General features: G+C 32.8%; 1 protein-coding gene across 1 annotated transcript in view; it reads right to left on the bottom strand.

The window, feature by feature from the left end:
- The window catches only part of RYR3 (ryanodine receptor 3), a 230,975-nt gene that overhangs the window by 45,502 nt on the left and 170,370 nt on the right, over nucleotides 1-15,103 (bottom strand). Inside the window, exons 63-69 of the mRNA XM_085323331.1 lie at nucleotides 13,975-14,213; nucleotides 12,877-12,958; nucleotides 8,896-9,026; nucleotides 7,305-7,625; nucleotides 6,526-6,766; nucleotides 5,410-5,497; nucleotides 5,209-5,301 (exon numbers count right to left, since the gene is read on the bottom strand). Of these exons, the coding sequence (XP_085179457.1) occupies nucleotides 5,209-5,301; nucleotides 5,410-5,497; nucleotides 6,526-6,766; nucleotides 7,305-7,625; nucleotides 8,896-9,026; nucleotides 12,877-12,958; nucleotides 13,975-14,213 (1,195 nt within the window). The remainder of the gene's footprint in view (nucleotides 1-5,208; nucleotides 5,302-5,409; nucleotides 5,498-6,525; nucleotides 6,767-7,304; nucleotides 7,626-8,895; nucleotides 9,027-12,876; nucleotides 12,959-13,974; nucleotides 14,214-15,103) is intronic.

Raw genomic sequence — 15,103 nt, 5'->3', positions numbered from 1 at the left:
AAGGCAGAAAGACAGCAGAGGGGGGAAAGCGTATCTAAAAAAAAATATTAAAAGTAACTTTAAAAAAAATATTAAAAGTAACTTTACTATATTTTTTCATCAAAGTAGCATGTGAGTGGATTAAAGGGAATTTCAGCTGCTCTGATTAAATATTGCCMCTGTAACTATGAGAAAATTTCGGGCAGGTGGAGCCTGGGCCTTCACTTTGTGACGCCACTGCTATGATCAATGGAGGGAATGCTTGGAGCCTGATCATCTCTAAAACTGAAACAACGACACGTCATGCACTTGGACCTGTACCTTTACTTGCATGGCCTGTGTGAAAGGAAAAATAAAGGAAAAAAATATAAGTAAAAGAGATGGAACAAAGATAATTTTACAAGTTAGTAACAAACTTATTCAGCTCTACCAGGACATTAAAAATATTGCAAGTCTGTTGCTAAAACAGTAGTCTGTGAATGCATAATCAAATGATGCCTTAGTGAAATCATTAGTTTTATTCAACTTAATCCATATTAAACAACTGATCTTTTCAATTATCTGTTGCTATTCATCATGACAAAACACACAGTATCACTTGTTATTTTAGTAGTGAGTGAATATCAGTATACTAAAATTTGCATCTGTTCCCAGTACTTTTAATAGCAGGAGGAAGTCTGGAATCTGGATAATCTGATAATAAAAAATATTCAAATTATCATCACTATAATCCTTTCCACCTTTTTCCACCCAAAATATGTATGACAAAAATTACGTTTAGAAATAGAAATGAAAATCAAGGCACCACTGGAAAGATGCAGTGTCATTTACAGATGTATTTTTCCCACTTTTCAGGATAACATTAGTGTTTTGTAGACATCCTGAGAGAAACCCACAGTTAGGCTCATGCCTCTCAGCAGTACTCATTTTGAGAACACAGCTGTAATGCTCACAAATACTAAGGTTGTTTTTCCTCTTTATTATGTAATATCAAAAATACATAAATACACCTAAATAAATTTGCATTTGTAGTCTAAACCTATGTTAGCATGGTGCCATGTAAAATTAAGAAGATAACATCAGAACTATGTAGTTATGGTAAAATAATAATAAAAAAAAATCCACTAGTGATTAAAGGAATCCTTGACTGGGCATGGGGAAAAATATTATAGAAAACTATCTGTTAAAAAAAAAAAGAAAAGAAAAGAAAAGAAAAAAAAGTCAGGAGGAATAGCTCAGCATGGTTTTATTTTTCTTCTCGTGATTACTCTCATTATAACCTTGTTTTCTTGTCACACTCAGAACAATCTAATATGTCTCCTTTTTGGCCTCAAAGTGTTGAAGTCAAGCTATAATTAATATCTCTCTTTATATCCTGCTATATTTATATCACATAGTAAAGAAAAACAGTTATAAGCCATTGAAGAATGAAAGATTAATCATCAAGTTATGCATTAAATGTCTCAGACTCTTGAATACCTACACAAATAGCAAATTTCAACTGAAATTTTCAATTGGGTGAAATATGAAGATGCAGTGCAGAAATGGCATACATTGGTATGTATACCYGGCATACATTAAAGGTAAGTAAACAAGTGAGGTTAATTCCACTTTATTTATTAGGCATGACCATAAAAGTAAACCATTTACGTTTTACCATAATATAATTAAAGGAAATATTTTTTATTCAATTGAAGTAGTCTTCAGGAAGAGAGTTAAAATTCTTGAAGAAAATACTATCATAACCTTGAATAAACATAAATTTYCAAATAATATGTATTACATATTATAAATGGGCACAAACCAGAYTGTTCATCCACTCCTTCATGAAGTCGGGACCGTGGTGTTTGGAATAAAAATTTGGATTAAATGATTGCCTCAGACTTCTATAATAGGCCTATCCAAGTGTTTTTTTGAAATAGATACAAAAATTTAGTAACAAGGGCCAATCAAATATAATTTCAGCAGGATATGCAAGTATTTAGCAACTGAGGTTCTTCTTCCAGGAAYACATTAATTCAAATTGCAAAGTTTGCTCAGTATTGCTTGAAAAATTGCCCATATATGTATTACACATTTATAATATATATATATATATATGAATGTATACACTTTAATCTTTCATACAAATTAGCTGTAAAACACACTAGGGAATCATTACATGTTTTTTTCAACCAACTCTTCAAGAGTTCACACAATAACAGATTAGTGAAGTTGAAAGAGCTTAATTTCTCCATTTCAACACTTCCATCATAAATCTGTTATCTCATTGCATTCTAAGTTACCAGTCTCTCTCAGACTGAAAGTTCTCTAACTTACCATTCCCCTCCGAGCAATCTGCTGCCATTTTTTCAGAAAAGAAAAATTAAAAAACTTGGCTCAGGTTTTAATACATTTATTTGAATAACTATTAACAAAATTAAAATYGTATAATCAAAATAAAATGGGTATCGTATTGATTTTCTGACTGTAATAGTGAATTATTTGTTACCACTGCTATTAGCTACAAAACCCCCATAATCAGAATCCTTCATTTTTTGCATAGTTTTTGTATATAAGGCATAGAACCTTCCATGCTTGGCATCATGTATCAGGCCTTACACATTAGTACTATCACTGTATTTTGTGTCCGGGGGAGTAGGAAGAGGGAAAGTCTCAGCTGTGAGGCAGACAGTTGTTTAAAGCAGCCTGAGACCCACATGGGACTTTACTTTTCTAAAAGAGACCCCAAGCTGTTCTGTCTTGGACTGACTATTAATAGCTGATGTTTATATACATATTTATTTATATGTTCTTGCGCGTGATAAATACTGGATGTAATTACTACCATTAAACATAATGTGATGAAAGATGAACTGATAATGAAGAAGAAAGTGTTAAGTACTCTGTTGTCATACTACTTCCTTAGCTGAATCTTAATATTAAACAAGGCACTATAAAAATAATGTTTTCTACTGTAATTTACTCTACTAATTATTCCCTATAAATAAGGAAACTATAAATAAGTAAGAAACTTTACAATAAATCCYGAAATTCAGTTACTTAAAGAACTTCTTGTTATTTCTAAATTATGCAATCTTAAAAAATTTATTCAGATCTATGCTTTAGAACTGGRTTTAATAGCACTTACATTATGCATTAAGAAACATTATCAATTTATGATTTAGAAAYCACATATAGAAAATCAACACAACACTTTTAAAATATGTCTCATGTATCCTTATCATGCTATTTAGGTCAGCATGAAACAAATGCCTAYCTAAACTAATTAGTTGTTCTGCAATCACTCCTGCAGATATGGTATCATATTAACAAAATATTCATTCGTGACTAGTATATTCCATTATTTATGCTCCTATGCTAGCAATAACCATGCACAATATCCAAAAGCACCACGATTTTATATATTGCTTTACTTACAAAAACAGTATATGCACATAAAAAGACTTATAATTTCCCTGTATTGCATTCATAAACATAGAAAAGCATATTTATATAGGCATCTACATCCATGTTATTTATAAATATTGCATTCATAAACATAGAAAAGCATATTTATATAGGCATCTACATCCATGTTATTTATAAATTTATATTGCCTAAATATACATAGGAGGTAATTGCAAATGTAATCGCAAAAGCAAATCCTTTCAAATTTGTATTATATGGTTTCCTGATGTTGAATTCTGTGATTTTATTCAAATCAGAGCAATACTGAGGATATGTATTCTTTATTTAGTGAAGAGCTCTTTTGTCATTCCTGCCATGCAAACTGGCTAAAACACACCACTAATAGTTTACATCAGTTTATCAGTACTTCAGTAAGATCAAATTTAGATTAAAAAAAAAAAAAWCACCTGACTACAATCTATCATGMAAAAAAAAAAAAAAAAAAAACCCAAATAAGCAAGTAAAAAAATGCTGACCAAATTCTTTGCTCCTCAAACCAATTTCAATGTACAAATGTCCAAGTATATGTATTATACATATTTGTAGTGATTGCCACAGGATAAACTGCAAAGCTATGTGATAGAGTATGTTAGTGCATGTTTCATCCTCACGTCACCTGGACAGTGCTCACTACTCATCCCAATACTGAATATTATACAAACACTTCAGGTCCATTACACAATTTCAAGCATTTGCCTTTTGAAAACAAGCAAAATGGGTAAAAAAAAAAAAATTTCTCCATATATGGAATTCTCCATACAGTTTGAATCCTCATTCAGCGTCAGTCATGAACTAGCAAGAGGCAGATAATGTTGTATTTTTRATTGTAAACTTTCCAACACATGGCTTTTCCTCAAGCAAATATCAAAACTTTAAATTCAAAAATCRTAACAGAAAAGAAGCAAACATTTTTTTCAGAGAGTTGCAAAGTGAAATGGCATACTTCTGACTCTGTGTGGTCTAAAGTTGGACTCAGTAGCTAAGTTACAGACAGAATCAAAACAGGGAAACACAAAACAACAGAACCCAYCATTCCTCTGAAATGCTTTCAGAGTAGGATTTCTCACATCATAAATATTGATAAAACAAATGGTTCTTGCTATGGTCATCAGAACTAATCTGAAATTCAACTGACTTGTAGATTTTGTTATGAGTAAGGCAATCTTCCTCACCTAATGTCAGTGAGACATTTTTACTATGACAACATCCATTCTCTCCATTAYACAGGTAAAAATGTATTCTGCAACCACCATGTCGGAATCTTGTGATAACAAAAATGAGTAAAAAAAGGAAGGAATGTAGTTATTAATAAGCAACAAGATAAATAGTGAACATATTGTACACTGTATGTATGCCTAAAGAGGTATAAGCAGAGATAGCATGCCTCTGTCAAAGTCAACAGAAAAATATTGACTAGCGTCCACAAGATGAGACAATGCTTCATTTATTTTTCATAAAATAATCTACCTGGATTTTTTTGAGAGACTAYCTGCTGCACATGCACAGCACATACTCTTTTGTATGTGTAACCTTTCCAAGGTAAGATCTGTATTTTATCTTGTTCCCTTAATTATTTGACAGATATTTAGTAACTAAATCTAATGTAAATAACTTTTTTTTCTCAGAGTAGTTTTCATAGTTATCATCAAGAAGCAACACTTTTTAAGACTTCTTTTATCAGCAAATCAGCAACAGTCTGGGTAGACTTTCAGAGTTCTCATACAAACTATTAAACGCATGCTGAAGGTTTAACTGATCTGAAAACTTTTATTAACTTACTTTAGACATCTTGCTTTTGGTGTCTCCTGTTAGAAATGCCAAATTGTTGATTTCATTCTGAATCACAAAATTTTGTTCTTCTCTTTTGAAATTCTAAAAAAACAAAAAGAAAGATCATCAGAGCTTAATTAATTTGTATGTACCACACTTATATTTACAAATAGAATAAAATGGAGGAAAAAAATACACATCTCATCTTACATGTGATTTGCACCACAGGATGAAAACTTCAGCTACCATTCGAAAGAGTTCATCAGAATCAGCCTCTGGTTTCTTCAGCCAATTTGCTCTGATTAAAAAAAAAAAAAAAAGGAGAAATTTAAAGTAAGACTACTGAATATAGGTATTATTACTCTATTTGATTTGATTATATTTTTTGAACTTAATTAGTATCACTTCAATTTTCCATGAGCATGGTTACAAAGACCATTTTTCATGGCACCTCAACCAATCTGCAACAAAAATCCTAATTTTTGCCTACTAGTTTTTGACCATCCCCCTTCCCCACAGTGCCAGCTCTCTGGTGATCCAACAGAGACAACTATAATGGAAAGAGGACAAAGAAAAGAGAGACATGAATAAGTGGGTAGAGCTGTAGGGAGTTTCTAGCTAGATTTCTCTATATCCTAGTTAATTCTATGTTTTTAAAACTGCCAGTGCTCCCTTGCAAACATGGTCTGACATGGCAACATCCTGAGTTAATTTAGAAAGAGCAACTGATTCTCAGTGTCAGTTTACAGCACAAATGATCGTGCACACAAGGAAAATGCTTCTAGCTAGCCAAATATATATTAGCATCTAAAAACTGTAAGAAGCGGTCACCGATTGTGTACAAAAGAATGATGTTCTTAAGGACTGGATTAAACTCTTCTTAAAAATATATAGGAGGCATGTTCTGGGACAAAGGAAAGGAAAGGAGTAGGCACAGAATACTCCTTCAGTAAACTGTTGATGAGAAAACTTCATGGTCATTCTAAATGCAATACAATGTTGTCCAGGCATTTTTATTTCCCTTCTTAAAAAAACGTACAAAAGATAATCATCTTTGTGGTATCACCTACAAAAATATAGTGATTCAAATGAGGCAAGATATGCATTCTCCATTGCAATACTGCAGATATAATCAAGTCAAAACGTAAAACAAACAAAACTGTGAGAAAAATAGGTGCCAATTCACGGTACATCAACCTATCAGTTAAGGATATAAAACTCAGGATCCTATTCTCAACGCAGCATTAAATTAATTATTTTTTTTTAAACATGGACTCTAAGTAAGTTAACTATTAAATCTGGAGTTAATTATTAGTTTTTACTCACCTGTTGTTGTCCACATAACGTATCAACATTGGATAGAAGGCATAGAGGTCTCGACAAAGAACAGCAAACTCATCCAGAATGAGTAGCTCAGCTTCTTGAGTATCACTTTTACTGTCTGCTCTCAGTTGCTCCTCTTCCATCACGATCTTTATAGCTTTCTTCTTCAATTTCTCCAGCGTTGGAATAAAGTGAGTTTTCAGCAGATCTGGTCTGGCTTTGCTGATGATGGGTTGAGCATAAACTATACATAAAAATATATATGATCCTACAATTAATGCACAATTCATGTTTGAAATCATGTTAATATGAACTCTAGAGTTCTAACACACTTAGAGTACATAGTGCTCCACATAGTTCTGCAGTACCATAAAACCATTAATAAAATATTAATATAGCTTTAATAACTGTGTGCACTGAGAGATTAAATCTAGCAACTGAAAATTCAGACTATATATATTCCAATCTTACATATGTCAAACTATCATAGTCTTGGCAAGTCACTTACCTCTAACTTGGTCAGAATCTCAACAAAACAGTAAGAGTGACACAAAGACCTAAAAAATGGTGCTTTATATCTGTTTGCAGTGGTGCTGCATTTTATTATAAAAACAATTAACAAAATTTTTAAAATTAAAATTGCTTTCTTGTATTGTTCCTTACCTGAGTTCTTCCTGTTGCTTTTACTGAAATTTATTATTATTATATCAATGGGAAATATGATAAATTGTATCAAAGTAATTATAAATTCCTAGATACAATTATTCTTTAAAACTATTTACCTGCAATTCTCTTCATCCAAGACGCTTCATCTATTCCCAGATTGTTGTTGATGATTTTCAAAATGTTTCCCAGAAGGATGCTCAGATGCTCAGATGTTATCATAGTACAGCAGGGCCCAGAACTTTCAGGCATACTTTCAGACCCTCTTTCCCACCAGTAGGACAAATAGTTGCATAGCATGGGTAAGATAACTTCAATTACATGAGGCATTTCAGTATACCTGGCACCAGACTCTGCTAAATCATTAATTTCCTTTATTAGTCCATCCAGCTGAGGGATCTCTGGACACATCTCTTCTACTGTATCAGGCATACCTAAAACTGCATGTTAAGGTAGAAAARGAAAAGATTAATTAACAAAATGAATAGAACAGCTACATTCATCTATTTTCAAACTCTAAATACAAACAACACTGTCAYTSAGATTTCTTTCTGCTACCATCTTGGGCAGACATGACTATAGTAAGACTGGGATGTGCACAAGTCTCTCATCTCATAAATTATGCCTTGCTGATAACATGCTTACAGCATTAACTAAGACAATAGCAATCACAAAGCTTAAAGGGCAAAATTCTTTCCATATGGTCACTTGCAGCTATCTCATGACCAAAGTAGCTATGTAAAAATGCACGACTGAGAGCTTATAACAATAATAAACAAACTCTGGCCATTGCTGTTGTTATCATTCAAAATTTTCACGTTCATTGGCAAAAGTTTAAATCCACCACAGGGAACAGGAAACAAACAGCATTTTCAAACAGGCTGCAAATAGCTCAAAATTATGGGTAATATAAAACTCAAGTGCACCCAGCTCAGATTCAGGCTAACTTCTTCCAGACTGTTCTGGAGTATAAGATGTGAATAAATTTATTTGGAAACCAGGTAGATAAGCTGTTTTTCCTAGTCACAGGACTTACTGAAACTTCTGTGTAATTAGAACATTCAAAAACAGTCTCTTTCATAATTTTTCTAGCTTCACTCTTCCGAATTCTCAGATTACATTCAAATGTAAGGTGGGGCACAAAACATTTCTTGCACTTGTGCACTTCCATCCCTTCTTCATAAGATTTTCTCTCGAAAAAGAAGAGCTCAGTTTGAGATTTTTGGGCTACTTTAAGAGCTGAAGAAGCTGAAATCACCTGCATCAGCGAAAAGCTGCTTCCTGCTCTACTCCTCCTTCCCATGTAAATAAAGAGCCAGGAAAGAATTCCAATTATCAAAGGCTTTTATTAAAAACCAAAGGGTGCCTATTCAGCAATTAATTAGATAATTATATAATTTTCTAAATAATTTTGTAATGTGGATGTGATCTTAGACTAAGCTTCAAATGTTAGTGTATACAACTTCAGTAAAGAATTCAAACAACATGTTTAGAAAAATACCCACACATGCTGGGAAAAAGGGTATAATATTAATACAGTCTGAAAATAAGAGAGCAAGGCTAAAATGACAAGTAACAAAAGACTAGTAGTGGGAGTAGTTATTTACTGAGTCATATATTCATTTTTTCTTCATTACAATTTCTTTCTATTATTTGGAGAGGAGTAAACACCTTTTTTTTTGTTGCTGTTCCCTGAGGAACAGTACTTACTGGCTCTTTCTCTTGCACTTTTCGTGTTGAAGACAGACAGAGGATTGTAGTGGTTGAGAGAAGGTTCAAGGAATGCTACTGGAATGGCTGCTGCTAGAGATGCTAAGCATTCTCCAAGTGCTGGGCGCTGCCTGTATATAACAGATAATAAATGTTATCTGAAAGGAAAAGTCGTTCACTAGGCTTTCAATATCTAGCATGCACTATAAAGCAGCATCGACAGTTAATCCTGATTTAGCTTACCATTTTTAACACACCAGGAACTATTTGACTATTCTGAAAAATTATTTCTTGCATAAACAAAACTATTGGAAAMCAGAGTGGAATAGGAACCCTGTAAAAACAAACAACCTCTCCTGCCTCCATGTGTTTTATAGTAAACTGTTCCTCAAACATTGTCCGGAAGACAGGGTATCTGCTGGTTGTAGCATTCTGGATTAACGAAGACAAAATAATCAATTAAAATTGAAAGAAGCATTGGAAAAGACAGGATTTGGAAAGTTATCAGTACCAGTAATTCATTTTTCATATTCCTGATCCCTAAATACTGAAATAATTTGGCTCTACATATGGGTAAGACCTAAAAAATTCTTTAGGAAAGATGTGTATTCCATTTTAAAATAAGCAATATATATGAAATCTTTTAAAGTACTGAAGAGCACTGCAAACTGCCAGGCTGTAGAATGCACATGCTTGAAAAATTTCAAAATGACTGGACAACAGTCCTGTTAAGATTCTTTCAAGCCATTCCCTCCATCTCATCTTTAATTGCCTAAATAAATTTTCATTTAACAAGCACGTAAGAATGTAAATTGATACGCAAATATATAGCTCTCCAACTGTTTTTCTGTAGGCAGGAGAGTGGATATTTTTCTGATTATGCAAAGAACTTGGCAAAGCAATGGCTGTACCATATTGAGAAACATTGTGAAAAGTATTTATGTCCATTTGAAGATATACGATTTATATAAAATTATATAAAATTACTCTGTTTCAAGGGTTGGCATTCGTTTATTCTCTCTAGAGAATTATTTCCACAACTGTAGTTCATGAGTGTATGTGAGATCAAGTGAAATTTCAAAAAAGAAATGTTTTTCTAAAAAAAGAGAAAAGATTATTCCATGCAAACCTTTCTTATCAAGTGAATTCTATGTTTTGGGTACTACTGATTTTTTTATAAATGGATTATAATACCAAGTTTTTCTTCTTCTTTTTTTCATAAAATAATATATATAGAAAAAAAAGAACAAAAACTTGGAAAGAACAGTCATAATCATAAGGTCACTCTACAGTGCATTTATTAAAAAAAAAAAAAAAAAAGTTTGCTGTTTGCTGCTGCTTTACTATTTTTTTTTCCAAAGAAAAGAAAAAGGCAGAAGTCAAAGACTACAAAATTAAAAAGAAACTATGCATTTCTATGTATCTATGTCATTTTGCAATAAAAGACATGATGCATTAACATCACAGATAGCAAACACAGAATATTTCATTAAAAACAAGGTTTTGATAATGTTACAAGTGCAATCATATTTTTCAGCACAGAAATGTTCTCTTCTAATTTAAATTTTAATGAAAACCATTATACTATAAACTTAGGAGATTTCATAAAACTCCATAAAAAGGAAACCTTATTACATCTTCACCTGTCATTGAAGGCAAAAAAAGAAAAAACTTCGTACACATAAAAAAATAAGTTAATTTGAAAAGATGAACATCAAACCCACAGAGGCTATTTAATCATATGAGTATCAAAATGGTTAAACAAGAAGAATAAGAAAATAACTCTGGGTATACAGATATTTTCTGTCATGTGGAAGCCCTGAATGAGAGAAATCAATGGAAAGCAGCCTATAATTTTCCAAGACAGAAATTAAAATAGATACAATGAGAATTTCGGAGTAAATAGCCACTGATATAAAAAGCAAATGAAGCAGTATACTATGAACTAATGAATATCCCAAGGAACTGAGGGAGTACCATGGAGTAAAAGACACTTAAAGAAAATCTAAACTAATCTTTTAGACAAAGTATGTTAGGAAGACAACAGGAAATGTTAGCTTGAAAGCATGAGGATAAACTGTCAGAGGCTGATGTGCCAGTCTTGGAGAAAATGAAAAAAGCTTGAAACAACCAAATCAATCAAGATGTTGAAAAACCAAACCAAGATAAAAGACCACTAATTGATGGTAATTAGGAAGAAGCATTCCCTATTATATCATTGTTACAACAGACATTTTTGAAATGTCTGCAAAGCATTCCTAATGAGTAGTCTCAAACAGGTCAAATTGAAGTCTTTGAATGAACTATCTGGATAACCAGTACGACTGAATATAGCAATTCACTTTTTTATTTATATTAAGCTTCATAAATCATAAATGTACTGCCATTTCATAACTTATGCAAGAGTTAAGTTTGTATTTCTTATTACTGATACAGATATTTGATCATTTGTGCTAAAAATGCACTGAAAATGTGTTTCTCTGAACTCTTAGTTTCAGGATAAAACCAAGATGCCCTAAATGGGCACCCAACCTTTGAGTACTAGGAGAACAGAATTTTCAGCCCCAAATTTAAGACTCTCGCAGTTTCCCATACAGTGAATGGGAGGAATTAAGACTCAGACTACTACATTTTCTAAATCCTGTCCCCAATGTTTATCAACCATAAGACATTTAGAGAAGAAAGATTTAACGTCAAAAATCAGAAATATCTCAAACATCTTAAACAAGCTAAAYGCTTTTAGTAAAAAGGATAAAATCTTTGAAAATGAAAGTTTGTCACAACAGGGCAGCAGCAGTAAACCAAGTTAGTGTCAGTCTTTAGCCTCAGTAGCAGGGAGGTTTGTAGAATCACCCAAGCTCTTTCAGCCATGAAAAGTGATTTTTACCTATGAAAAGTGGACAATGATTCATGGTACAATGGAGAGTAAAACTTCTCAATGTCTCTGCCAAGTTCACTAGGAAAATCCTACATTTTATCCTAACTCTGAAGAACGGTAACTGATCAAAGCAGCACAACCATGCACTTCCACATTTTTCTGAAATCCAACTTCCCATCTAGACACTGATACCTACCTGCAGTCTCTATTTAAAAGTCTGAGTGAAAATAGTGATGCACAAACTAAGTGAAATCCACACTTAGAAACATCTCACACAGCCTTAAGAAACTAATTTATTTCCATTTCTGACCCAATCACAGGAAAAGAAAGTAGAAAGAGGTGATGCTACTAACACCCATGTTTAATATAATTACCCAGAGCTTAACGACTTGCCAATGAAGGCAGAGGCCGGGGCTGTAARATCATCTTATCCAGAGGCAACTTCAAACACAATTACTTTTATTTCCTGTGAGAACATCCTGACTGCTAAGGCACTTTCTATTTCTCCTATCAGATTTGTGCCAAAGTGTATTTAAGATTGACAAGTCTAGAAGAGTAAAAAAAAAAAAACCTTTGAGAGATGACTGTGCACATATGTAAGGATGAGCTTATGCACACAGGTATACATATGAAGAATGGGATGAAAATGCAAGTAACTGTGGGTTCTTGTATAAAGGCTGTCAAAATCCCTACATATACTCAGGTCCCTTTGGATTTTATGTTCAGGTCAACTATTCTGTAGGTGTGAGACAGACAATTAGYCAGCGTACTTACCACAACAGTGAGTCTGATAACATGTAGTAGCCACATTCTGGGAATATTAATGGTGATTTATGCAAAAATTTAACTTTTGTAATGGGAAAAACTAAGCTCCCTGCAGACACTTGGTCACTAAAGCAGGGTGAGTTGTTTCCTTTTGTTTGATTTTGGCTTTTTTGTATGGAACTGACTTCTAAGATTTAGGCAACTACATTCCACTTAAGGTGTGTTTTAAACATGTTCGTGCTGTTTCAAATTCACCTTTCATTCAAACTGCTTTATCAGATAAGCAACACATTCCTAAAGTAGAGAAAATTTTGTATGGTAAGTTTTTTATTCAATACCTTTCAACATAGATGTTCTTCCCAGTCCCAAGGGAATAGAGGCTGCAAAGAATTCTGTAACATGAAACTTGTACATCGCCCACTAGAGGAAAAAAGTAGAAGATTATTAGTACCTATTCATCTAAAGGTCACTTCCTAAATCTAAAACAAAGTATACATTATGCAATGTGACAGATGGGGTCTAAAATATTTAGCATATATTTTGCAAAACACTTTTACACTGCCAATACTGCACACCTGCAATATTTACTTTCAATTTCTCCAGTAGCCAGTGTGTCATCTATATTCACCCCATAACCTAACAGGTCATCAGACATTCCAACATGCCAGTAGATAATTATTAATAAAATATTTCAAAGAATCACATTTGCAGAATATAATTTTAAGTTAAATCACAGCAGTCTGCTTGTGTAACCTCAAGGAACCTGATTAAAAGGCTTGTAACATTATAGAACGTCTTTCCATAGCTATCAATCTTTTAATTATCTTCTACTTTTGAACTGTGATTCCTCAATTATACATGAGATTTCATTTCAGCACATTTCTAAATCTCAAGGAGACATTTCAGTAACTGGAACTACTTACTTCTTTTGTCATTAGTATGTGCAAATTTTAAGTTAAAAGATGTTAAAAAGCAAGGAAAGTTTTAATTAGAAGAAACTAAAATGGCTTTCCAACTTAAGGAAAACACAAGGAAGTACTAATGGGAGTTGTCTCATTTTCATCTAACGAGATAAAAATATGTAAAAAAAAAAAAAAAAGAAGCTAAATCTTCCTTTCTTTAGGAATCTTTAGTCTCATTATCAACATAGTAGGCAGGGGAACATTTAAGGGGAATTTCTAACTTCTCCCTCACAACATTTGGAAGAAACATTGCATATAATCAGCTTGAAATTTACTGAGTATTACATATATACTCAATTCCATTAATATCAAAATATTAAAAACAAAATGCTGCCAATTTCATCTTTAATTCTGGAAATATTTATGAGTTGAAAGCCAAATTTCATCTTTTATGTTCATACATTCATTATTAAAAGTGTTTGTTTTATTTTAACATAATAAACTCCCCCCCCCCCAAAAAAAACCAAGACTTACATAGTAAATCAACTCCAAACTGATACTGTGAAATATGTTCAAAAATTGATGTCAAGATAGGTAACAATGCTACTGTAGTGTAATTAATATTCTGTGAAACACCCTTGATCTGTGTTCGAGAATGGGTAAATTTTCCAAGTTTAAGATTTTCTAATGTTTTTTCCAGATCTTCAGCTGCATTTTCAAAAAAGGCACGCAATCCAGCTTTAACTAGCTCAGATCCTGATTTCATAACAGTTCTGAAAAATAATAAAGAGTAAAATTAATTTTGCATTAATCTTCATGATATGTACAGATATATACATATTGGTTACACTCAATCAGTCTTTGAAGATACACATTTATCAGTGAACTTTACACTATGAACAGAAAAGCAGAGCTATATCTACACAGCAGTAGCTATATCTACACAGCAGTATAGGCAACAATTAATTCAGACTATTTCACGAAATAGTAACAACAAAAAACTTCTGTCTTGTACTCCTGTTTTTTTGTGATCTGCCTCCAAATGTGATACTGTACTAATGTGTAAGTCTTAACCTCCGCATTTTTATGGACTAGGTATCCAAGTCAAAATATAGTTGTCTCCAAAGCACCCTAGAGTACCTTCAAAGCACATCTAGAAAAGGTAACCCCAATGTCAGCATTATAGTTCAATTTCTTAATCTTTTTGCATATTTCTCCAATTCCTCATTGAAGTTTTGATTTTTTTTCTGTGCTGTTATTCAAAATAAGTACATTGTGAGGCTGCTGTGTKATATAACCAGGTCAGAAAATTGGTCCAATAGGAAAACTATCTTGGCTCTAAATTCTGTGTTTCAATGTACTTAAGTATTTTAATGTTATGAGTAAAAGCCAGTAAAATATAACTACGCCTATATATTAATAACTTCTGTGCACTTCTAATACCAAATTTTCAACCATGCACTAAACTCTCCCAATATCTACAGGTACCAGTACTTGCAGTTCCAAATTTTGTGTCACTTATATTTCCCAATAAAATCTTCAAACACCAACAGAAAGAGTGGCAGAAGCTCTCAATGTTTCCTTGTTTCGGTGATCATGAACAGAAAACTGTGAATGAAACCATACCTTTTTTTTCTTCCTTTCTTTCTTTCTTTTTCTTCTT

This window comes from Rhea americana, unplaced genomic scaffold (genome assembly GCF_003343005.1).
Source record: "Rhea americana isolate MKP2758 unplaced genomic scaffold, rheAme1 scaffold_84, whole genome shotgun sequence".
Lineage (NCBI taxonomy): Eukaryota > Metazoa > Chordata > Aves > Rheiformes > Rheidae > Rhea > Rhea americana.
The sequence above is the reverse complement of the archived record's forward strand: the minus strand, read 5'-3'. Positions and strand labels throughout refer to the sequence as shown.